The 27,194-nt window shown below is 40.3% G+C and overlaps 1 protein-coding gene across 2 annotated transcripts in view; it reads left to right on the top strand.

Annotated features, from left to right (window-relative positions):
* Positions 1-7,210: 7,210 nt before the first annotated feature.
* EPHA10 (EPH receptor A10) overlaps positions 7,211-27,194 on the top strand; it is a 766,354-nt gene continuing 746,370 nt past the window's right edge. For both annotated transcript variants that reach the window (XM_068269039.1, XM_068269040.1), the window contains exon 1: positions 7,211-7,321. In XM_068269039.1, the coding sequence (XP_068125140.1) occupies positions 7,252-7,321 (70 nt within the window). In that variant the 5' untranslated portion in view covers positions 7,211-7,251. The remainder of the gene's footprint in view (positions 7,322-27,194) is intronic.

Raw genomic sequence — 27,194 nt, forward strand, 5'->3', positions numbered from 1 at the left:
GCAGCTTTTTATTTAATGAAACTAAGGGCGGATTGTAGGCCCAATACGCATCAGTTGATCATGTGGTTTTAATTGTCCTCTGTCATGTGGAGAATAAAGAATATCAGCTTTTTTCACCGACCTTGTCTGGTCTGCGGATTATTCTTCGCTTGTACTTGTGGATTGGCCTGGCTCGCCAGATCCTGCACTGAGAATAGTAGTATGGTTTGAAGGGGGTTTTGAGCGTTCATCAACTTTTACTTTGCTCATACTGTGATTACATTGAAGATCAAGTTTTCAAGTTTAAGTATAAGTACACTAACAATATAAATACCCTGTGAACAGCCAATAACTCTTATCTGCAGCTACAAAGAACATTTTGTTCAGGTTTTCTATATAAGGCAGCTATGTAAGTGAGGGGGTTGACAAATGTTTCCAACTTCAAATTTAAGAAGAATTTAAATTATTAGTTCAAAATGGAAAAAATGAAAAACAAAACACAGCATGTGTTCTGTTCTCTAACAAGTCCCTGTTATTAAAACTTAAATAAAGGTTAGCTCACATTTTTAGAGGAGTTCTTGCAGAAATTTGTAAAGCCCCTAAAGGCTCACACAATGTTTTCTTAATGGTTTACCAGATGAATATGAAGCATTGCACATCCTAATACTTAGATTTAAAAAAAAAAAAAAAAAAAAGGAAAAGTTAGCATACATTACAGGTGCGCGCAGACACACACATACACACACACAGTAATACACACACACAGTATTTGCAGGAACACGTGCTCAGTGTGTGACATCTTCTGTCAAACATGAAAGAGAAAGTGTGATCTGGGGTATGGGGTAGTTTTGCTGGATCCAGGGTTTGTGACTTGTACAGAGCCAGAGGCATCCTGAACCAAAATGGCTGCCACAGCACTTTTCAGCACCATGCAGTACCCTCTGGTATGAGCCTAGTGGGCCAGAAGTTCATCCTACATGAGCATAATGACCCAAAATATAAGTCCAATCTATACCAGAATTACTTTAGAAAAAAGAAGAGGACTGTAAACTTGTAAACATGGAGTGTCCACAACACTCTCCAGATTTAAACCCCATCCAGCTGGTTTGGTATGAACTGGACAGAAGAGTGAAAACAAAGCAATCTACATGTGCCACACATTTTGGGGAAGTTTTGCAACATAGTTGAGAAGAACTTTCTAAAGAATATTTGATTTGCATTGTAGAAAGGATGCCATGAGTTCAGAAGTTACATTTACCAAAGGTGAACGTTTTGGGTCAAAATATTAGAAAACATTTTGGTTAGTATGTGGATGCCATGCTTTCTTATTTTTGACTTCAGCCTGTGATTTGTTCTATGCTTTCATTTCAGAGGACAATGATACATTGAACTGTTTGGATTTCAATACAAACAAATGAAAAATTGAGGTGTTCTAAGCCATTTGACGAGTATTGTATGCGTCTAATCTTTTATAAGGAAAAAAATATTGATCTGTAACTAAGGAGGGGTAAGAGTTAGGGGGCCACTCTGGGCTCTCTGAATCCAAAATGCAGTTACTTCTTCTAAACTTAAATATTCAGCATTTTGCTATTGCTGTGCATTATATCATTAGTATGCAGCAATGTTATTTTCAAAAGCACGAACACGCAGAAAAAACAATATTTTACCACTAAAAAAAAAAATTCCACAAAAAATGTGAAAACTGTATCTCTCAACATGAAAAAGTATATCTCGACATGTCAGTGCCTAATTTATTTAGTGATTATTGTAAAAAAATGTTGGTGGCATTGATGTCATAGTTGGCATACCAGCAATGTAATTTGCTTTCCAACCTTTAATTTTGTAGAGAAAAAAATGTTCACTGTTTCATGTGTCTATTTTATAAAGAGTTATGTAAATTTTTTAGGGACGTAAAACATTTTTTTAATTCAGTTTTAGACTTATTCGGAAAATTTGAAGGAATCTATTACTCAAAAAAAGTACATATTTATAAATAAGACAAGTATGTCTTGCCATCAATTTTGAGGATGTCCTCGATTTTTAGACCTTTGTTACTAACATAAGGAGAGAAAGTGAAAGTGCTCTGAATGACGGGATGTCTTTTTGTTCAACCATATACAGGACAGGTGATGCTTGGTACAGAGCATTTGCAGTTGGGGTAACTCTCTCTCTCTCTCGAGAGAGAGAGAGAGAGAGAGAGAGAGAGAGAGAGAGAGAGAGAGAGAGAGAGGGGTTAGGGTGGGTACCATGAGAGAAGCCCGCATGAGGCGTCCCTGCTAAAAATTACTTTTATATGGAACTGATGACTCTACTGCCTGCAGTTTTCAGCTCCTGTGTGCGTGGGCTGGGGACTGCATAAGTTTAGTCTGAGCATTTGCAGGAAACGGGAGTCTTTTGTTCACCCACATATAGGTGCTGCTTGGTTCAAAGCACTTGCGCTTTCTCTCTCTAGATTAAAAGACCTTTGTTAAATTTGAAAAAGAAAATTGTTAAGCTTGAATCAAACCTTTAAAGGACTTAAAGGCGAAAAATGTAAAAAAAAAGTTAAATACCTATTTTGTTTTATCATCCTTAGTGGACGCCACCTACATCCCCCATTTTATTCCTCTGTGTCTTTATTGTAACTCCAAGGCTAGAGATCAGGTCGGGGAGGGGGGGGGGGGGGTCCCGACCTGATCTCTAAGCCTACCCATGGAGGAAAGTCATGATCCACAGTGACACAGTGCCAATATTCTACTAACGACTTCACCCTGCACCCCAAGTTTCCTGGTGCCATGTTTCCATATACTCTTGCCTAATATAGGGATGGTTGGAAATGCCGATTTCTGATTCCGATGGATTTCTGCTTCCCGAAAAGCGTTTCCACTTTCTGCAGAATGTAATTTTTTTTTGTCATTAAAGTTAGTTAATTGTAAAAAAATGTTTTTTGTGAAGTCCGCTATTTTTTGCAGATGTACGCTTTTTGTGGAAACTGCATTTCTGAGCAGAAACTGTGGTAAACGACCAGGTACTCTGATTGGCCTAATACATCAGAGTAATCTGATGGGCCTACAATTTCCATGGTAATCTGACCTCCATGGTAAACTACTGCATTCTCCGATTGGTCCAATGCTTCCAAGTTCTCTCGGTTATTATCTCAGATTTTCGATTTCCACATAACGATTTCCACTGTGGAGTGCCGATCTTGGAAATCTGTGGAATTTGGAAGCTCATCCCTAACCTAACTCCACTAGTAATAGTGACAATGGCAAGTCCCATTTGTGAGCAACCTAGCCACACTACATGAAAATCAATAGGATGCAAAGTGAGAGCAGACATGATTGCTGAATGCTGAGTGAGTCAGTTTCACAGCTCTGCTTTAGTGCTTATCTTATCTTAATTATTCACTTACTTCAGTCAGGCCCAGCATATCTAATTAAAGGCAGCATATTCTGTATCTCTCTAAAGTGTTTCATGATAGCAAAGTAAGCTGTGTTGAAAGCCAAACTAAAGTCAAATGCAGACCAGTCTATAGCAAAGATTTCATAGTGTTAATAATTAAAGAAAATATGTAATACCCCCCTTCCCCCAGATTCTTATGTTGGTAGGGGGAGGCCTCTGAACCCTAATGAGGCTTCCCCTGTCCTCTTCAACCTCCTGGATCCAATGCTCGCAGTCTCTGAACACCAGCAAGAGAAATATTTATCTACCATGATCCATTCAGGTGCAGTAGCTGTTTTCCAATTCGGCTCAGATGGCAATAGACAAGCCCGATTGGGTCCGCTCTACTGCACAGGTGCCGGTGACTTGCACCTACCACAGTAGAGCAGACCCGACCGAATTTGGCTATTTTCTCCTGAGACCGATCAGAAACCTGCTACTGCGCCTGCGCATGACCAGGGAAGATAAATATTGCAGGCACTACTGCACTTGGGGTTGTCAGTGCTGGATCCCAAATGCTGGATACACATGGTTCGTTCCCGCACTCGATTCCCGCCGACGCGCCGCTCGATTCCCATCGATTTGTTTATTTTCGGCATGTCCGATTCGTGGTTTGATGGATCGTTAGGTCGATTTGCCATACTTTACATGGCAATCGACCTAAAAATCATCGAAATGCGCTCAGAAAAGTTCGGGAATAATCGATTGGTTGGGATGTTCGGGAATAATCGATTCATCGGGAATCGAGCGGCGCATTCGATGCGGGAATGAACCGTGTGTATCCAGCATTAGGCTTAGGAGAATGGGGGAAGCCTCAAAGGGATCCAGAGGCTTCCCCCTCCCAAAGTAAGTATCCCGGGAAATGGGGGGGGGGGGTTACAATTTATCTTTAAAATATACCTGAAGCAAAACAGGTAAGGAAAAAACAAATGACATAAGGTAACCTACAGGGAAAACTAAGATCTAAAATTTCACTAGTTGCATGAAAATATAATAAAGCCAAGAGGAGAGGAGGTAGCACAAAGTTTTCTTTCTCTGAAAGGTGAGAACAATGTGATTGTGCAAATCTTGGGTCTGGCATGCCAAATCTTTAGCTAACATTGTGTTAAGCATGACTGTGAATGGTGATGATTTGAGCTAACTTTGCAGCCACAGGATCTGGGCTCCTTGAAGTCATGGAGTCAACCATGAACTCTTCTATTTACCAGAAAATTACAGAATTAAAGTGGGATGAAACTCTGAAATGTTATCCATTGTCTAAAGCATTAAACACAGCTTACAACTAGTAGAAAAATATATCTATGGTGTTAAAGCTACTGGAGGGGTTAAGGTTAGGCATGTGGGGGTATGTGTTAAGATTTGGCATGGGGGGTTAAGGTTAAGGCTAGCCTTGGGGAGGGGGATGGTTAGGCGTGGGTTGGGGAGTCAAGGTTAGCTGTGTGTGGGGTAGTTAACCCATTCAGGTTCCGTGGTTTTCACGAGAGAAATGTTCACCTCCCATTCATTAGCCTATAACTTTATCACTACTTATCACAATGAACTGATCTATATCTTGTTTTTTCCGCCACCAATTAGGCTTTCTTTGGGGGGTACATTTTGCTAAGAGCCACTTTACTGTAAACGCATTTTAACAGGAAGAATAAGAAAAAAATGGAAAAATTCATTATTTCTCAGTTTTCAGCCATTATAGTTTTAAAATAATACATGCCTCCATAATTAAAACTCACGTATTGTATATGCCCATATGTCCCGGTTATTACACAGTTAAAATTATGTCCCTATCACAATGTATGGCGACAATATTTTATTTGGAAAGAAAGGTGCATTTTTTCCATTTTGCATCTATCACTATTAACAAGTTTAAAATAAAAAAAAATATAGAAATATTTCATCTTTACATTGATATTTAAAAAGTTTAGACCCTTAGGTAAATATTTACATGTTTTTTTTTTATTATTATTGTAATGGTTTTTTTTATTTATAGTAAACATTTTATTTGGGTAGTTTTGGGAGGGTGGGGGGTAAACAATAGATTTATAATGTAAATGTGTGTTGATTTTAATTTATTTTCATTTTCAGGTGTAGTATTACTTTTTGGCCACAAGAAGGCGGCCATGAGTTTGTTTACATGACGTCACTCTAAGCGTAACACACGCTTAGAGTGGCGCATCAGGAAGGGAACGGCCAGAAAAGGCGCAGCTTCCGAGAGAAGCTGTCGCTTTTTCAGCGGGGGAGAGGAATCAGTGATCGGGCTTCATAGCCCGATATATTGATTCCCTGACTACCGAATCCGCGGCCGGGAGTGCGCGTGCACGCGCGCGATCGGCCGCGGGGGCGCGCGGTAGTGCACATGGTTTCTGGACGTAGTTTCTACGTCCAGAAACCAAAATAGGTTAAAGAGAAACCATGACCAAGAATTGAACTTCATCCCAATCAGTAGCTGATACCCCATTTTACATGAGAAATATATTCATTTGCTCAAAAAGATCATCAGGGGGCTCTGTATGGCTGATTTTGTGGTGGATCCCCCCCCCCCCCACAAGAAACTCTGAGGACCATGGTACTCCTGGCAGTTTCCTGTCTGTGAACCTTGTTGCATTGTGGGAAATAGCTGTTTACAGGTGTTTCCAACTGCCAAAACAGCAAGCAGCATCTACATCACCTGCCAGCAGTAAAAATGTCACTATGTGATAAATGTCAGAATGTAAATCAGGGATTTAAAAGATTTTACAATGGGCAAGCACTGACTAAATCATTTATACATAATTATTGTAAAAATGAAGCACTTTTTTTATTAAATTATTTTCACTGGAGTTCCTCTTTAAGGTTAGGCATCTGGGAAGTGGTTAAATTTAGGTATCACAGAGGGAGGAATCTGTGTGAGAATAGGGTCCCTTCTTCACTGGAGCCTTGGCTACACTCATCGCCTACTGTGTCCACATTGTCCTCTAGGCACCACTTATATTATATTTTATGTGGCACCCAAGCTTCCTTTGGCTGCAGGTGCCCACTGCCCAAACATTCCACATTGCATGAACAGTGCCAGTCTGAGCATACATAGTCAGACTGGGTGCCATTCATCATGCCTGTGCTTAGATTTTATGTCTCCAGTACCCTGCCTATAATAAGAGGTTTTTGTTCTCAGAAATATGCCAATGACTTCAGCAACTAATAAAGAGAAAGATGTGCACCTGTTTATTCAGGCTTTATTCACACGTTCCTGTACAGAATTATGGCTTTGTATTACTCTATTACGGTGCGTATGCGAACATCTGCTTATAAAACTTTTTTCTTCAGTAAAAGTAATTAACACTGATGCATTATGTTCCCTCGTGCATTTCATAGCTGAAAGTTTAACTCCTCTTTGCTGTTATGCTCAGTTTACAATTTACATAAGAATTACATAAAATATTATTTATTATTATTAGTATTATTAGTATTATTGCAGCAGCTTATATCTCACTTAGCTATGGCTTTACAGAACGTTACACAGTTTGCCTTTCCTGCATTTGCACAACACACAATGCATTTGGCTGAAATGTTTTTTCTCACTAGTCAGTGCAGGCAGAGCATCCTCTCATTACATACAGTACCATGCTTGATCACTCCCTGCCTCCAATGTGTCCAAATCCCTTTCTCTGCTCACCCTGCATCCTCTGCACTACCCATCCTCATAGATACACAACACGTGGTGGCTCCCTCCTCCGCTTGTCTGTCATTGGCTTGTGTTCCGGGCTCTGGCACGCCTTCTCATTCCTATTATGGAACAGCCTGAGTCTGAACTGGGAGCTACAAACAGCAGCAGGAGCAGCATCAGCATCAGCATCTCTGGGTATCTACAGTACACACAGCATGGGGCTCTGCAGCACCCTCAGTTGCCTGCTTTGTCTCACTCTAACCCGTCACCTCTTTGCAGAACAAGGTATGTCCTGCCAGAGATTAGCCACATGCATTGCTATGTATGAGAACTGAATCAGACCTATGGTATAGCTGTATGTAATGCATATTGATACAACGAGGTAGTAAAGTCATGCATGTGCTTGTGTAGGAATGCATTCTCATGTGCAACTGTGCCTTTATGCAGAGAGGTAGCTGTGTGCCTGTACTCTATTTAGCTGTTAACTTTAAGTCATATGAATAACATATCTATGTGGTTATGAATGATAATGGAAAAAGCATGATGTCAGTCACAAGCTGCTAATAGTACAAATCCACATGCTCTATGGCTATTTAGCAATACCTTTAATATTCCTGTAAGTGTTTTGTATAACTAAATTAAATGTGATGAATGGATGTGATCTTTTGCTGCTCTGCTGAAGAAAGAAAACGTGGGTGATTTGTTGTCTGTGCAAACACATCCTAATATGTGGCATGCATAGCATATCATAGTTAAATGTCATTTAGCTGCCGCTATCATTACGGTATTGTCAAACAAATCAATATATTAGCATTGCGAATAAGTAATGTGCCTGGTGCTTTGAAATCCGAAGATATTCAATCAGCCGAGGTATTGATGTCACTTTGTTCAGTGAATTACAGGCTGCCATTCATGCAAATAATGATTCATATTACGTGAGCTGTCTGATTACTAATATTATCTTTCAAATATTTTCACAGCCTGGGTGTAACATTGGAAGCACTACAGTGCTGGCTAGAAGTGTACTTCAGTGTCTATTATTTCGATCTGTGAACAATCACCCTGCTGGACTGTCTAAATTTGGAGGGCAGGCTTGTCTGAGGATCTCATTTAATTGCATGCATGACCTTTTCGCTACAGTGTTGTGTAGTGTTTTTTGATTCTTGCAGCAGTGAGAGCGTTAATGGTACCTCGAGTGAGAGTTGTAGTGCAGTCAGGGGGCATATGACAGAGCGGTTTCATTTGTAGACATATTGAAAAGCACACTTTTCTTGTCCAGTGCTGCTACCACTGTGCTTTTTTGTGCACATCTGACACTTGACTACTGGATGTGTTTGGCAAAACTGTAAAGTGGGTGGTAATTGAGGAGTCACAAAAGCATCCTTTTTGTGTGCCGGTTATTGTTTCACAGTGGTATGGAAAATCATTGCTCAGTGGGGCATGAATGATTTCTAATTGGCTGGACTCTTCCTTGGTATCTTGACGGAGGAAGCCAGCAGGGAGACTGCATATCTCAATAATGACAGATATTTACTGTATCTAGGACTTAACTGTTGGCACAAGATTGTATAATTATTTCCTGGTGACAAAAATCTTCACCACAGCACTTGCAGAATCTCTTTTTATTCAATCAATGGGTTGCTTTTTTTTTTTCTTCTTTAAGCTATACTATTCCGAGGCATGCCAGTAAGACTACTCCTTGAAGTGGTAATTTATATAGTTTTCTTCTGGATGTGAGCTTTATGCTAACACTCCAAACCAATAATTACTGGAAGGGCACAATGAGGTTATCTAAAGTAATGAAGGCAGAATAGTATTTATTTCTTGCCTTTGTATAATTCAGACATCACGTTCTGGGGGCCATGGCAGAGAACAGAGCTCCTGTGACATCTGTCTGTTATAGGGCTCACAGTGTAATGCCTCTATCACAGTCTAGAGCCAGAGTTTAAATTGTAAGCCAGAATGCTGATGGACTGTGGGTGTAAACTGGAGCACATGAAAGAACACCACGCAAACACAGAGAGTAGATAAACGACATTTATATTGCACTTTTCTCCTGGTGGACCTAAATCGCTTGAGCTGCAGCCTCAAGGGCACGCTCAGTAGGCAGTCTTGCCCGTGGACTCCTTACTAAATAGGTGCTGACTTACTGAACAGGAAGAGCCAAGATTCAAAGCCTGGTCTGCTGTGTCAGAGGCAGAATTAACCATTATACCATGTCCTTGGCACTGCTAACCCTTAGTATTGGGGTGAATGGAGTGAGCAAAAGAATGAATATTTTATCTTTTATTATACACTATTAATAAGGTGCATCACTATCCTTTATTTCATAATGCAGTGTTGTCTTCCAGCAGTAACTAACAGCAACCAATCCAATCTCAAGTTAGTGGAACAATGAAAAAAAAAAAAGAGTGCTGATTGGCAGCCTTGGCTTTCAGAACTTTGCAGAGTGCCCTTTGTCTTGTTAGATTAAAACAAGTTGGCAGTAAACAGTAAAAGTTCTACTTGTTTGGGCTCCAGTTAATGACCTGTTTAACTCCAAATGTGAAAGATTCCTTTAGTATTTTGAAACTTCTGTGCAGCTACATGATTGCGTGCAGCAGATGGTAGGCAGAATAGAGCGAGAGAAGCGAATGTCTGGCAGTCTGAATTATTGCATTCTAGAGATGTCAACTTGCTTTCATTGAAAGTAGTAATTTAATACCCATCCATCCTTCATGCAGACATTTCCGGGGCTATAATATTTGAATACAGAGCTCAAAAATATTTGCACTGCCTCGTTTTTAAGCAGAATATTCCAGCATGTCCTTATAATGATGCATTCAGGCTAATGCATTTTTTGGCACTGAAATCTGGGGCTTTGACATGATCCTTTACTATGTATGTCTATGTAGAAGTTATTAAACCGAACTAGGCATGCTTGCTGGCAAAGACGATGAATTATTACTCACAACTGTTTTCAAGATAAATAGCTTCCAAAATAAGCAGGTGGCTGGTGTGTTGTGTAGAAGAGACAGGCGGACCCCAAAAATCTGGCATTAACTGTGTAAAACAAGCCGACACACCATACCAATATTTCAAGTTACTTTCATACAGGTGAATAACTTATCTTCAAAAGTCCATTTTCAGCCAGACTTCCAGATGCTACAAGAAGGTGAAAGATGAATTGTGAAAAGGAATAAGGCCAGAGTTACAGAGAGATGAGAGAAAAAGATTTAGGTATGAGTGTTGTAGATATAAGCAGTTCAAAGATGAAGCATTTTCTGAGCCTGGTATAAGAGGCTCGTACTGATGGAACCACGGATTGAAGATGATATACATGGACGTGCCAAGCAATCTTAAGCCTTCAAGAGAGTGAGGAAAAATGGGAACTTTACAGAGGGAAAAAAGGCTATGGGTCATGCAGGTTTCTATATTTTGTGGAAAGCTTGCAAAAAAGAGTAACAAAAGATCAATGAGATGCAAATATGTCTGAGATCATGCAGATTTATATACATTTTTATGCATATGTATGCAGCTTGAAATGGACCAATCAATTTAAACCTAGGTGAAACTTGATTGGTCCATTCTCAAGCTGCATATATTTGCATATATATTTGCATCATTGTTCATCCCAATACCGAACCCTAGATACATGATCTGTTTACAGAATTGAAGTTTGAGTTTCAGAGGTTTTTTCTACATACCTTCTAATATAGATGTTCAAGACTTTGTGCACAAAAATAAACCATTACAAGTATACAAGAGAAGAGTGTCTTTAGAATGCATGTTTTCTTTCTTTCTTCCTGTGCCATAACTTTATCCATGCCTGTAGAAACAATATCCTCTGCTTTTATGTTTATGAACAAAGGTAGCAGTATAACATAATCTGAATAGTGCCTGAATAGTGCCTGCTTGCTACACAACTCGCTATTTGTTTTTTCCATAATAAGTAGTAATAAGCGGCTTAATTAACAGAAAGAAGTATGTATATAATATAAATGCATGGGAAAATAAGGATTACCACCCGTGTGTTGTATGAGATCATCAACTCTAATGTATTATAATTGCCCGGACGTTTCCACTTGACAATGCGAATGTAATTATGGCATGCAGAATAATGTAAAGACATTGTCACCACTATCCGAATGTCAGTGGGCCATCAGGAAAATGTGAGACGCTCTTCATCGTAGAGTTCAGATAAATGTGTCATCCCATTAGGCTGTCCAGTCTAATCTGGCAAATGCAGAGGAGGCATTGCCAGGTGTCAGGAGGTGTTGGTTTTCCAAGCACAGCTGTAGGGCACCCCAAGAGATAGCATCTGTCTTGAAAGTTGTTGTTATGATGAACTCCTAACACATTACATAATGTTGTTACTGAAGTTTCTGCTTTGCAATGTCAAATTTGGGTAGGTGTGTCCTAATGGTAATCTTTAAGGGCATATATCGCAAAAATGTATGAAATTTAAAATATATAGATAAAAAAAAATTCTCCAAGAGTAAAATGATCTATATATTACTTTTTTCCTACGTTGCTGTCACTTACAGTAGGTAGTGAAGGTCTAATAAACCTTACACGGTTTGGATGAACTGGTCCATTCAGTAATGGGAGACTCAGTCCACCTGCTCAAACAGTGTGCAGCGAGTAGCCAGTCCAGCCAACATCTACTCTATGTATAGATCCTTTCTAGGGAGTGTTTTTGTACATAGTTAACGGAATACTGAGAATCCCCCATGAGGAGAGGGGCTATTCCACAACCTGTCAGATTTGTACTATCTACTATAAGTGACAACAGCATAGCAGAAAAAGTAATATAAAGTGCATTTCACTCTGGGAGAAATGTACATTTTATATACATGCATATTTTCAATGTTTGATGATGGTGGTCCACAAAAGTCAGTATTTGCATATTGCTAATGGATATGGGGGTTTACATCAACACCTGTGTACTCTTCTTCACCTGTAAATTTACATTGGTGAGGCTTATGGCAAGACATATAACATCATAATGTATTACTTATTGTGAACTTTGCATGGTTTAAAGACTACCACTTTACAATAGATGATGTTTCCATAATTGTGTTTATGATGTACACAATCACTAGCCATAGGCTAGGGGAATCCTTCGTTATCAGAAAAGGTTTGTAATTACAGGAAGTTGCTTGTTGACTTAAATCATTGTGCTCATACTAGGTAGCCCTTGGCTGACACAACAATTTGGGACCATCTTGGCTGAGAATTTAGCTTGTGTACAATTACCCCACAATGTTAATTAATGATCTAGTTTGGCAAGTCACTAAATGACAAGCAAGGAATTGGAAGCATTGTTTCGTTCTCCACAATACAAGATGGTTTTTGCTCATCTACCACCCATCATCTCTGCTGCCTTCTCCACACATTTTCACAGTATGATGAGTAGTAGTTCTCAAAACTATCACTTTGATGATCAGTTACTAGATGCAAGGGTAACAGAAATACAGCCTATGTAAAATGCTTAATGGTTAGAAAGATGCTATAAAGAACTGGTAAGGGTCATGTGGACCCCTTTATTGATTGTATTGCATGTAGTCCTTTTTGAAGCCACAAGGGGTAGTGACTGGATCAAGGAGACCTAATGAAGAGCATCAGCAAATTCAACCCAAAAAACCCTTACCAGCGGAGTGTATTGTCGTAGGCTGATTGAATGAATATCATCATATCCTCATTTTCTGTGAACTCTAGCTTGGATAGAGGTAAATCCACCACTGCCTTCCCAGTACTTTTAACAATTTTAGTCTATTTTATTCTTTTGGCGCCTCTGTTTACTATATACAAGATTTGGGTCCACCCCTGTTGGAGGGCTGATATACCCCCTTTTCTTTCCGATGTGCAGAGAGCAACTTCTTAATCCTGAGTGGGGACCGATCTAATCTCCTCACCTGCATGTATAGTGGTTGCCTATGAGCTAACCCTGATTTGTGAGTGTCCCTTTCTTATGCTTTAAGATTTACCAATTACCAGTACCTACTACACTATATTAGGCTCTCGGTGTTCCTTTTTTTTTTGTTTTTCATAAACAGATCTTTTTTCCTCAGTTTTTTCTTTTTACTTCAGGAGTGATACACATTTTTTATAGTCACTTAGGACAAATATCTAATGTCTGTATAGGCATTAACTGTTATATTTACTCAGCTCGGCTCCAGAATCAGGCTTGGTTTACACTGAGCCTTAGTTACAACTATCTATTCTGTCCAATTGATATTTGCATCTGATTCCAATCTGGAGCAGATGAAATTCCACTATAGGTTTCTATGGGAAATGCTTCGCTATTCAGGCAAATTGTGCAAGTTGCATTTGCATTACGGTCCAGTGGCATTATGATTGACAGAGTGAATGGATCCTATTAATGAAATAGGATCCATTTACCATCTGTTTTTTACATTACGCTGTAATTGGAGGCATTCTGTATACTAAGGACCCTTTCACACCAAGAAGGTGCAGTGCGGTTTTTACCGCACCCCACCGCCGTGCAATGAAAGTTTAGGGAGACTTTATACTACAATGTTACGGGGCAAAATGATGGAAGTGACATTTTTGCTGCATCCCCAATGCAGGTCAAGAACTACATTAATGCTGCGTCGAGTTTGCGGCGATCTGTGTTAGTCCGAAAGTCATGTTAGTCTATGGAGAAGCATGGATGTTTAAAAAATTACTGATGCAACGTCGCGGCCCGCATGTGTGGAAGTGTATTTAAACAATACACTTCCACATATCTGAAGCAGGAAGTGACAGCAAGCACACTTCACGCACGTGTCACTTCCTGCTTGGCCGGTGGCAAGACAGGGAACACCGAGCAATAGCGCAATGTTCCCTGAAGGCCAGTTTTTGGCGATGCGGTGCGTCAGACTCGGGCACAACGCACCGTAACGCTGACGCTGGTTTCTGATGTGAAACCAGCCTAAAGAGTACATCAATATTGATGACATGATGGTAAAATTGAGAAATGTGAATATTCTGCAATTTTAGAAAATCACAACCAACTACAAATTAAAATGTTAATAACATTTAATCAATGGTATATGGTTTAAGTATATTTAATTCAATGTAAAATTACACTTTAAAAAATGCTATCTTGCAAACAGATACCAAACAAAGTAACTTGTATAAGCAGCTGTCAGACAATGTTCACAAGTGGTCCTTTGTGAACTGTCTGCAACAGTGTACAATGGTTAAGGGAACATTTTATAGCAAAGTAGATTTACCGATATTCTACAACCTATTTGATATAGTGAAATATCGGTAATATTTGCCGATATTTCACTATGACCTAAACTCTCCCTACTCTCACACAGGACCCTCCACTGGTGGGCAACTAACACCGCCAGGCAACAAATAACCCTCCCCTTGGCAACTAATAACCCCCCTGCAACTAACTTTAAAGCCCCCCCCCCATTCAAAAATGGTTGGCCTCCATGGAAACTGCAGCTACTAGTAACAGACACTTTAGGCACGCTATTGGTAGCCACAGTTTTGCTTGCTATTTAGTGTGCGCCCATTTTTGGTCATGCTACAATTAACTGTTTTGCTGAAACAGTCTCTTTTATTATTATATCATAGAAATAAAAATGTATACAGGCCACACTTCTGGTACAATATAGCCAGCTCTCTTTATAAAATGTATATTTCTGCACCCAATACTTTCACTGGAGGCAGCAACACAAGCTGATATTTTTCTCTACTTGTGCTGGAAATCTTAATAGTGCAATTACCAAGCCTTTAGAATTCATATTGCTGACAGTGATGTAAACTTTCTCTAAGCTCTCTACTATACGGTGAGGAGAGAGCTAACAGTATAGTTATTGTGCCTCTATCTGCTTCCCCCTTCACTACTTCTACCGCTTCAGTGTCACAACCACCCGAGCTCATCATCTGTGGTCTTTATTAAGCAAATGTTACTGGCTGTGGCGACAGTGTGGCACTAAATGGAGGTATGGAAAATGCTCAGAAGGATGGTGATGTAGCTACAAATAACAGACTGCAATTCAGTTTGGAAGTTGATTGACAGGTTGAAGTAGCTTCAAATAAAGACAATATGGCTGCAAGGTTAATGTTACTGCAAACAGGCAACTTTGCAGGTTAGGGAGGCTACGATAACTATAAAGAAAGAGGGCATATCCTATTCCTATCCAGGATGTTTCTAAATTAAGGAAGGTTGTGGCTATATAAAGAGTGACAAAGTAATTGCAAGAGGAAAACTTTATTGCAAAACAAGGATAAAGTGATAGCAAAAAAAAAAAAAAAATTAGGGAATGGGGAGCAAAGTTAAGGTACAACCAAAAATGGGGAACAAAGTTGAGAGGACACAACAATTTTACCATTACTGGTGCAGGTGGAGCACCAGCCGTTAACCCTTAGCTATGGTAACGTGCGGTGTAACACAAGTTACCATTGCAATGCAAGGGTTAATGGTGGGTGATCACCCTGTACTAGTAACAGTAAAATTGCTGTGCACTACCTGCACACACTAACTTTATTGGAGTTTACTGTATCAGGCAAAAAGTGGTTCAGCAGCAACATGCATTAAGAGGAAATGAGGCAGTAAGGGGAAACCAAACAGGGGGGCAGGGAAGAAGGTCACAACAGTAACAAAAATGTTTTATTTAGTTTTTAAATCTGCAAATACATACTGTGTTATGTTTCTTGCATTTCAGAGTCCAAATATGTGTTCCTGAATCTTTTGAAAGCAACCATAATAGGAAAAAAAAGTTTTCCATAAATATTAAAGGGTAACTTCACTTTAGTTCATAATAATTTTTCAACTGAATATCATTACATATTATTTTATAACTTCAGTCATTGACTGACACAACTTTGTTTTGAAGAAAAAAAGATATATAATAGACCCCTCTCTCTCTCTCTCTTTCTGCTTGTGTCATTTATTCATAACTCTGCATAAATTAAGATGTAAATTAAACACTCCCTTTATGCTATTATTATGGATATTCAGATGGGGGTGCTGACTGCATGTACACAGCAGATAGTAATAATCACTCCCATTTCAGTAGCAGCTGACAAAATGTAAAGCAGCTTTTCCAGTGAAACAAATGGAGGAGTTCAGAGGAGAGGTCAAAAGAGGAAATATGGGTATGATAATTTTGTGCAGCTTCTTAAAATACATAAAATATATAGATATGATTTAATAAGGATGTAAGGATTGTTTTATTTTTGAGAAATTAAGATACACCTAGCCTTTTCGCGCATTTTGCATTTGGGAAAATAGCTCACAGCAGTGCAGAATAATTTTGGACATTGTGTGGGTTTTCTCCTTAAAGGGACTCCGAGCAGTGCAGAAACTATGGAAAAATGCATACCATTTTGAAGCTCTCTTTCTCCTTTTTCCAACAATATACAAACCGCCACCCTACACCTTTTAGTTTTTGCTATTTTCACGATCGAAATTGCGGCCGCAGCAATGTCGATGGCAAAAATATCGAAAACTAAAAGGCGTAGGGTGGCGGTTTATGTGTCGTTGGAAAGAGGAGAAAGAGAGCTTCAAAATGGTATGCATCTTTCCATAGTTGCTTGTACTACACAGGACGACTTTTCCCCAAAGTCAGCAGCTGAATGGAGCTGCCGACTTTGGGGAAAAGTCGTCCTGTGTAATACAAGCAACTATGGAAAGATGCATACCATTTTGAAAAAATCGCGGCGGCTGCGATTTTGATCGCAAAATTTTCGAAAACTAAAAGGCTTAGGGCGGCGTTTTATATGTCGTTCAAAAGAGGAGAAAGAGAGCTTCAAAATGGTATGCATCTTTCCATAGTTTCTGCACTGCTCGGAGTCCCATTAACAATCATGAAAGGGAACCTAAACAAAGAAGGACATTAATTTTGCTTTTAAAATAATACCAGTTGCCTGGTTTTCCTGCTGATCCTGTATCTCTAATACTTTTAGCCACAGCCCCTCAACAAGCATGCAGATCAGATGCACTGACTGAAGTCAGACTGGATTAGCTGCATGCTTGTTTCAGGTGTGTGATTAAACCACTACAGCCAAAGAGATCAGCAGGACTGCCAGGCAACTGGTATTGTTTAAAAGGAAATATCCATATCCCTCTCAGTTTAGGTTTCCTTTAAGTACTGTGGCAAAACAGGCACATTAGGATACATAAAAATGTTCATAGCGGCTGAAAATGTGCGTTTAAACAAAAAACCTGTTAAGGGCCCTTTCACACTAAGTCAGTTGCATTGCAATCAGATCGCAGTGCAACATAGCCAAAAAGTCACACTACGCATCACCGTCCGCTGCAAGCTAACAGTGAGGCATACAGTACAATGAAAGTATGCCTCACTGCCACTGCAAATGCCATCATTACCCAGTTAATGCACAGCATGCTGTGCTTTACTGCATTGGAGCTCACTGCACCAAACTCAGTGTGTAATGTCCTAGAGGAATGCATTGCATTGTGATGCGGTCACATTGTCCGTTGCAATGCAACAGACTTGGTGTGGAAGGGTCCTTAAAGAGAACCAGAGACTAAGCACCCTCATGTATTTTACCATATATATCAAAGGGAACATGACAGTAAACACCTACTCTGCTCTTTGTTTCATTCTTCTCTACTAAATCTGCCTGTTATCACCTCTGATAAGAATCACCGACTGAGCATTCAGTCTGGCTTTGCCCCGGAATGTTATACCTGAGTCAGTCTCATGTGATGTCTTTTCATGCCCAATTCTGCCACCTTGTGGCTCTGATTTCCTGCTATGTATCCTCTTAGCAGGAAATCAGAGCCAGGAGGGGGCGGCCTTGGGCTTGAAAAGACAACACAGAAGACTGACTCAGCTATAATCATTCGGGGCAAAGCTAGACTGAATGCTCAGTTGGGGATTTTTATAAGAGCTGATAAAAGGCAGATTTAGCAGAGAAGAATGAAAAAAAGCAGAGTAGGTGTTTACTATCATGTTCCCATTGATATACATGGTAAAATATATGAGGGTGCTTCATCTCTGGTTCTCTTTAAGCTTTATGCACAGACAAGTGTGAATGGTCCCTTAAAGGAATACTATTACAAAAAAGTAGGCAGTTAAAATCTGACAGAACCGGACCAGTCCATCTCCTCATGGGGTATTCTCAGGCTTTTCTTTTTTTTCAACAGTATTTCCTGAACAGCAGTTAAACTGCCAAAATAGTAAGATACCAGCCAGCCTCCCTACTCACTTGCACACTATTTTGTCAATTACACAGGGAATGTTGTTAAAAACAAAGAAATCCCTGAGAATCCCTCATGAGGAGATGGACTGGCCCAAAATCTATCATTTCTGTCAGATTTTAACTACCTACTTTTTTTGCGATACTGGTCCTTTAACCATTTGAGGACCACAGTGGTAAACCCCCCTAAAGATCAGGCCAATTTTTAATAAAATGGCCACTGCAGCTTTAAGGCCATGTGCTGTGCACAACACAGCACCACAGTGGTAAACCCCCCTAAAGACCAGGCCAATTTTTAATAAAATGGCCACTGCAGCTTTAAGGCCATGTGCTGTGCACAACACACACTGTGCCCCTTTTCCCCCCACCAACAGAGCTCTCTGTTGGTGGGGTCTGATTGCCCCCCAGATGTTTTTTTTTTTTTAAGTAAATATTTATTTGTTTATTTTTTGAATATTTTTAACTATTTTTTAGTTAATTTTTTATTTCCCTCTCCCTCCCTCAGTCAGTCAATCATAGCAATCGCCTGTGATAGGCCTCACCTCAGCCTATCACTGCCGATCGCTCCTGTGTCCCACAGGGGGACAGCCGTGACAGTACAGCGGCAGATAGCAGCTCTGTATTATGTAAACAGATGGCAGTCACGCCGTCTAACAGTCTCCCGTGCGTCGATCGCCTCTCGGAGACTGAGGGCGGGGCGGAGCTCCGCCTCTCAAGCAGTAGATGCGCGCGCAGCCTGTGCGCAATCTTCTGCAGTAGCCGGCCCCAGGACTTGACACTGATTAGCATTAGGCGGTCCTGGGGCTGCCGCCGCGGTCATGCCCATTGGGGTGACGTGGTCGTTAGGTAGTTAAGGTTTTAAGTACACCTTATACTTGGGCATTGCCAGGACTGTTATATGGCAAAGCTGGGTATATTTTGAAAAACAAAAAAACAAAAACTGTACTATAGGATCTCAACAGCAGCTTGTTCCATCAGCAGTTTACAGTGGACAGATAAACAAAACTGATTTCTGAATCGTTCCTGTACACCACTTCAGCTGTTATGTAATCTAAGGCATATGGTTTATTTATATATTTACCTAACTCATTTCTATAGCGCTAACATATTCAGCAGAGATAATGGATGGTTCACTTAAACTCTCACCTGGGAACTCAGAATATAGAGCACTGGTTCTCATCCAATAGCTCCTGTATCCCAAAGGGTGCTTCTGATGGGTTCACGAGGTACTTCTGCTTGTCAAAATAAATGCATCATAACACTTTAGCATTAAAGGGAATAATAAATCATTCATAGCACAGAACGAACCAAGTTTTTTTTTCTTTTTTACTTATTTAAAAGCATAAGGAAATGCTTGAAATACATGTATGCATAATTAGGTGGTACTGGTAAGCAGTGTAGTTGTGTTAAAAGGCACCTAGTGTCAGAGCCAGGACAAGGTCCTCCAGCACCCAAGGCTGAGACACCAAAGTGCGCCCCTCCATCCCTGCCACCCGAGCCATCAAACACTGATTGCTATTAGACTAAGAGGTGTCACAGGGTCCACAACCTCCCCAACACCTTAATATCTAGTTATCTGGCTTGCAGTCACTGCCATGTATCCCCTTTTCTTATTTCTTTCTGCTTCAAACACAATTAGGAATGACAGCTGAATGAATTCTGCGCCCCCTACTACACTGCGCCCTAAGGCTGGAGCCTCTCCAGCGTATGCCTCGGCCCGGCCCTGCCTAGAGTAACATAACCTGCTCTAGGGGTACATGGTAAAGACTGGACTTATTAGTTGAACACACTTTAAAATGGAACTAAACTTTACAATGCAAATTGTTCCCAGAAATACAATCTCCTATTACAGCAGACTATAAAAATGTCCACACAGGCATCACTGATATCTTGTAAAGCTGTATAATAAACTGGTAATGCAAAGGAGAGAGAGAACACTGTGCACTATGTGAAGAACCGCTACACACAGTTGCCAGTGGAGACAATTAATAAAATGATTAATATTCACTGCGTAATTAGTTCATGTTGTTTGATCCACTGTGAGCCTGTGGGTCATCATCTTTACTACTGGCAGACAAGAAAAAACACACCCACAAACAATGCAAAAGTTAAACTCTGGGAGAGCTGGATAGAGCTGCCAGTTCACGAATCAAGTGCCTGGGTGGAATCCGTACACATCTCTGTGACATGTTATGTTTACTCCTGGACCCATTAGCAGCCCCAGGCCACCCATGAGGCAGGTTCCTCAGACAGCGGAAGTTGGGGGGGCGGCACCCACCTGGCCGTGGGTGGGTGGAGGTCACCAAGCTGGAGGGGGTAGCAGCCAGGAAGGGGGAGCAGCGTGCACAGCAGTGGGGAGGGGGGTCAGACCCTCACCTGGAGCTCCCACGTCTGCACTCCCCCTCTAGCTATTTTCACTAAACTTAGTTCAGCTAGCAGCGAGCGGGGAATTACTCACTCACTGAAGTACAGTGGGCAGCATTGCAGGAAGTGATGCGGCGGGCAGTGGAATGCAAGTAAGAAAGTAAGTGAGTAATTGCTTCCCCTTTCACTGTCGGCTGAATTGAATTTACCAAAAATAGCTGGAGGGGGAATGCGGACGGGGGAGCCCCAGGTGAGGGGGGAGGTCTGACCTCCCTCCCCACCGCTGTGCCCACTGCTCCCCCTTCCTTGTTGCTACCCCCTCCAGCTCGGCTACCTATCGGGGGGGGGGGGGGCTGCATCCTCTCAAGTTTGCCTCAGACGGCAAAAAGTCTAGAACCGGCATTGACCATAAGTGTAATTTCACTGCACTGAGAGGGGCATCTGATGTAACTGTATTATGCTAGATGCTTCTGTTTTTATCTTTGCTTGAATAAATGCAAGAATTGTGCATTAAAGGAGGGCTGCAGAATTATTTACTCTACACCCACCTGGCTGTGAGGCGGCAGCCATCTGGTGAGTATGGCTCATTCGGATTTTGCGGAGTTTACATTTCCGCATTTCCGGACGGATTCTGATCAGAACTTGGAAATCCGATTTTGACTGAAATATTGCATTACTACAACTTGGTAATTTCAGATTAATCACAGAACTCAGAAGCACTGGACCAATAAGAGAATGCAGAAATAACTCGGGAGTATTTGGCCAATCAGAGAATGCAAAACATGACTAAAAATGGTACTCCTCGGAAATAGGATTTTGGTGGAAATACCGCATTACAGCAACTTGGTAATTTTATACCAATCACAGAATTCAGAAGCATTAGACCAGTCAGAAAATACAAAACATAACCCGCCCAAAAATGCTAATCAGAAATTGGAAATAGGAACTCTGAAATCAATCAGAAATCAGAAATCTTCGGAATCGGTAATTGGCATTAGCATTTCTTACCATTTCTATGTGAGCTCTTGGGTGACAGGAGTGTAGTGTGTGCTGCTCACAGAGTTCGCTTCACTGTTGTTGGTCATGGGCACTAGGTGGATGGCTGTGTGCTTACTTTATGTGACAGTGAAACTTGTCTATCTGCAGACTTGACAAGTGTGGAGAGCGCAGCAAAGGATCTTGCATTGACTTTTATTGAACCTAGAACACTGTTGCTTATCAAGCCCAAACATTGAAAAATACTGTTATTTACTTCCCACATCTTGCCTTTAAGAGGGTGGCACAGTCTTCCTCTTTTCTTTTTATATAAACCATAGAATATATATATATAAGTCCATCTGTTATCCTCAACATAGTCTTATGGGATATGAAGAAGATACTGCTAACATACTATGCTCTGCTTACATGGGGACTGAAAGCTGTAGTAGTAAATAGAGGCCACTAGGTGCATATAAAAATATCTAAAAACTGATTTCTTAAAGTGGACCTGAACTCTTGCACAGGCCAGAAGGAAAACATAGAGAAATGCACTCTGTATGTATTTTGAGAGTTTAGCCTGTCTAAACCCCCCTCATCTATGACTAAGCACAAGTTGATTGTGATTGTAATTTGACCTCTCCCCTGTGTCACATGACTGCCATGGCAATTAAGGCAGATAAGCCCATTTGAAAGTACAGTATGTTAACAATATGTCTTCTTCCAGGAATCAGGAAGTAGAAACAGTGCAGATATATTTTATGACTTGTTTTATCTGTAACAAAGAAAAGTTTTTTGTTTCACGGTTATTATGCTGTTGTGTATCTTTTAAAGCAGAGAGGACACTCTGATTTCAGGTCCACTTTAAAGGAACTCTATCAAACCATGTGTTCTAAAATGACAATGTACATGTCTTAGTAACTGTTTAAACATTTCCTACTTTTCATGTTAAATATCAGAGGCAAAAGCTTTCATTCATTGTGTGTAGATTTTAGCTAAGTTGGGAATGTCTCATTTGCAGAGGTATGAATCTGTAAGAATTTCTGCAACCTGACATGCTAAGAACAGTGTAATATAGAAGCAGATTACCTGACAGGCTTTTGTTTCCATATATCAGGTTTCACACACACAATTACAGATGTTTATGTTGCACATAAGATACATTTCATCTGCTCTCTGTGAGAGAAGGTTCTGCCTGTCTCTGACTGAGCTCTCTGCACTCATAGAGTTAATGATGCACTGTGAAGCGAATCCCCCCCCTCCCCTCATGACTGAGTCTGCCATCAGAATTTCAGCAGACTGCCATCAGAAAAGTGTGAAAGTGATTAGGTAACAGTGAACAGAGAGATAAGGATTCAGATGTATACATCAACACTTAGCAGCACTCCCAAATATTTTCTATCTCAACTGAAAAAAATATGTCAATCGATAGTGTCCCTTTAAAGCGGATCCGAGGTGACTATAACAAGTTACTTGTCTATATATCTTATCTAAAATTTAGATTTGCACACCAAATCTAGCTGCAAACAGCTTCAACTGTATATGATTATTTCTTCCTAGGATACAATGACAGCAGTCGTGTTCTGCTTGTCACATTACACAGGCAAGCTGATAGCATCTCCAGCCCTCAGCTCAATCCCCTCTCCTCCTCCCTACTCCCCTCTGCCTCTGAAATCTATGGCTAGTAACACCTCCTCCTCCTGCCCAGACCGAGCTCCCATAAGCCCTTGCTACATTGCTCTAAGAGTGCCAAGGCACAAAAGGAGCTGTGGTCAAGGCTTGTTTAGTGTATAGGGAATTTGAGTATTAAAACCAAAAACCAAAAAAGTATTTGGTTTGAGGAATGCCCTATAAACTATATGAAAGGATCACAACTATGCAATGAGTAAAAGTGTATCTTGGATTCACTTTAAGACAGGTGTCAGCTGTTTCTTCTGCAGTAAGTGACTTTCATTAGCTAGCATAGCTTCCAAGCCATCTCAATATTGGGTGTAGATTATCATGTTAGAAGAATTATTGTTTCATCCATACTAATGAGCTCCCTAGTTAGAATGAATTTGTACAATTAAACACACACAAAAAACTACTTTGATGGGAAATACAAGAGATCTAGTAAGTTGCTGGCTAATTGTCTAAGTGAGGAAGAATCCACCACAGATTTTCTTTAGAAGTGGGTGGATGTATTACCAGATGCATTAGAAATGCTTAGTTAACCCTGAAGAAAATTTTCTGCAAAAGGGATTCATGGAAAGTCATGTGACTGATTTATCCAATGTGTTGTTCTTATTTTTCTGATTTGCTTATCACAATCATGTGGCGTTTGTTGAGTTGTCTGACACATTGATGATGTGTGTCTTCCTGAATTCTCCTTGCAAGATACATTTTCCTTGGGAGACTGATCTCTTCTAAGCTGTACTTTTTGGTATTATTTTCTTCAAAGTTTCCCAAGTTCTAACACAAAAGTGATGCAATTTATTCCATATGTATATGGTTTGACTTTTACGTGGCAGTGACAAAATTATTTCTCTGGCAATATCGGTCATACAGAGACCTTGACAGACTCAGTTAATCACTCAATGTTGTCATGCAAAGGGCTTGAGTGACTCAGTCAATCACTCAGTTCCCAATGTATGTTGTCATGGTGGATCGTGTTGGTCACACAGAGTGCTTGAGTGACTCAGTCAGTCAATTCCCCAGGCACAGTAATAGTGGGTCATTTTACCACAAATGTCACTGCCAATGCAACACTACATAGACATTTCTCTGTTTTGAAAGCTTTCTGTGCTGGTGACCCTACATTTCATAGACTGCATAGCTATAAAGGCTTGTTCGCATCATTGATGCAGACTGACCATGCGGCCGAGTCACAATGCACACAGACGCATGCCATCTAAGCTGCTGGGCCCTGCGCTGCTGATCCCATTCACTTCAGTAAAGGGGTCAGCTCTGCGCTTGGCCAAAAAATGCGCAGCACAGCGCACATGATCTGAATGGCAAAAGTGCTGTCTATGCACTTCTGCACTTCTGCCATTCTTGCATGTTGCACACCATATGCGCTGCCCACAAAGTACCCATAGAAGCGCGTATTATGTGAATGATCTCTAACTTGGTAATTCTTTGCCTTTAGCTGAGTAAAAATGAACACTTTTGACATATTTTTATTTGCTACTGCAAAGTACGCAAAACCAATACAAACTTACATATCAATACAGTATTCATTTAGAGTCAACTGCTTATATGAATAGAACAAAGCCATCATTAGCTAATAAACTGGCAGAGCAGGTGTATCATGAGAATTTCATTTTACATCTTGAAAATGTTGTTTTTATTTATATTTATAGCACACAAATGGCTCATGCGGCAATTTACAGCATCACCAAAGCAATATAATAAACAGCAAAGGTAGCTACTGATATAAATAAGGCACGGTCCAGCTCTAGACGGCGGAGGGTGAAACCAGACAGTACCTAGTAATGTGAGGTAATGGGTGGACCTTGAATAAGAGGTCATGCTGTATCCTGATATGTATTTATGGCCTCGGGTACAGGACTCTGGGGAATTGGCTGGCTTTGTTTGCCTCGAATGTAAATCACGCCATTACATTCTCTCTCTTGCTTTATTTCTTTATAAACTCCGCCGCGCATTACATTGTGCTGTCTGTTCTCATCTCCACTGTGACAGTCATTGTAAGAGCTTTGCAGAATAACTTCAAAGAGAAAAATGAGACATGGGCTATTTACAAACCTCTACAGTAATATTTCACCCAGCTTCTAGTTTATTGTTAGATGGAGAGATAAATCGCAGATCTTTTCTTTTGCTACATTTACAACCTTAAACTGTCTTGTTTAAAGGGCTGAAATATTCCTTCAGGGCGCTCTCCTTATAGAATAAAATATGCCCAGGCTAAGGCAGAGACGTGTCAGGGCTTTAAATGCTGTTAGATGTGCATCTCTCAATAAATAATTATAGTGTGAGAGATCGGGCCTGATAGAAAGATTTTTTTAATAGGAAAAGTGTATTGTGTCATATGCACTGACACCCAAGCAGACAAAAACAGAGGTGGCTATATAACTATTTAAAAATTGACTGTTACCCTTCTTTTGTACCCTAACCATTCACTGACAACTAAAAAGGAAAGGAGCTTTACCCAAAAAACTTTAGGGTGGGGGGGGGGGGGATGAGATAAATCAATACATATAACAGATGTGCAAGAATCTCAGACATAACTGGGCAACAAGCTTCGGCGGAACTAGTCGGACGGCGCAGGCAGCGCCCCCGCAGCCACTCCTGAGACCTTTGATCGTTTACATTAGGTGAGCCCTGCTTCGCTTTCTCTTTCTCTTGCTGCTACTACAATATTTTTCACTACTGCACCTTATGGGAATCTTCCCTCTTTTACTTCACATTTATTGTCAATCTCCACTAATCTACCTCATCTTTTTTCTGCACTACTTCACTTTCCTTGTTTGTTGGTTTCATCAATGTTATGAATTGTTGTATATGCACATGCACTTTAATTATAATAGTGGCAGCTAGTGATTGTGATTGCTGATCTTTATATCAATTTGTGTGTGGCTCTCCATGGATTTCCTCTGCGATACAGTGCCACACTATCATATATTTTTGAATTTTGGGTCTTGTGGCACTGTCCAGTAATTTCCCTTCATATATATCTTTTCGCAGAGACTCCTGGACGAGTCACATATTCCAATATTATCATTATTTACGCAGGGCTTCGCTCATATTATTGTACTATTAGGGGCTCATGGCCCAGGTCTGGCTACTTTGTTTTTAATTGTTTTTAATTTTGTGGTTGGCTCATAAATAAAGACTTTTGCATTTTCTCAAATATCCTGTATCATTGTAGTTTGCTCATTTCTCTATTGTTATACATTAAAGGGGGGATCTCTAGTTTTCTTGTTTTGGTTGTATATTGTTTCGGGTCGGTGACCCTTTTTCCCCCTGAATAGCTTATTATGGCATTTAGAGTAGCATTAGTTACCTAGTGATGCTTACTCGTTGTCCTAGTGTTGAAAATAACTGGGCAACAAGGTCATGCCAGTGATAGGCAGATGGAAATACAATATGCAGCCCTCTGGTGTTGACAAGCACACATGGTGCCATCTATGTCTATGACTAAACCACAATTGCTACAGCGGAAACAGCAAGTGAATAAACTGGAGGGCATCTACCCCGATCCATCATCTAAGATGGGCTTGGTATTTTTTGTGTGTTTTAGGGATTGTTTTGCTTTTTAAAAGCTGTCTCTCTATAGTGGTCTTTTCAACTCTTTGGGTAAAATGACCTTTGCCGTTATGATCCCAGTGATGCACATATATTTGCTCATAGTTATGCCCAGTTCTGTTATTTAATGAGTATACAATCCCCAGCTGGCATCGTATGAAAATAGCAATTAGAGCAGGTGGTTGCAGTATCACAGGGCATGTACTGTGCTAGTGATGCCAATTTGCTTTTCCAGAGGATGATAAAATCACCGTTCTTTATGAGTAACACGCAAATTTGTTGTACTTTGCAAATATTTTCAGAAGGACATATTACTTATATTACAAAAACATGCTTAAAGGGTATTTAAACTTTTTTTTTAATTGTTACATAAGTTATTTTATGAATAAAAAATACCATTTAATTT

Source organism: Hyperolius riggenbachi, chromosome 2 (genome assembly GCF_040937935.1).
Source record: "Hyperolius riggenbachi isolate aHypRig1 chromosome 2, aHypRig1.pri, whole genome shotgun sequence".
Classification (NCBI taxonomy): domain Eukaryota; kingdom Metazoa; phylum Chordata; class Amphibia; order Anura; family Hyperoliidae; genus Hyperolius; species Hyperolius riggenbachi.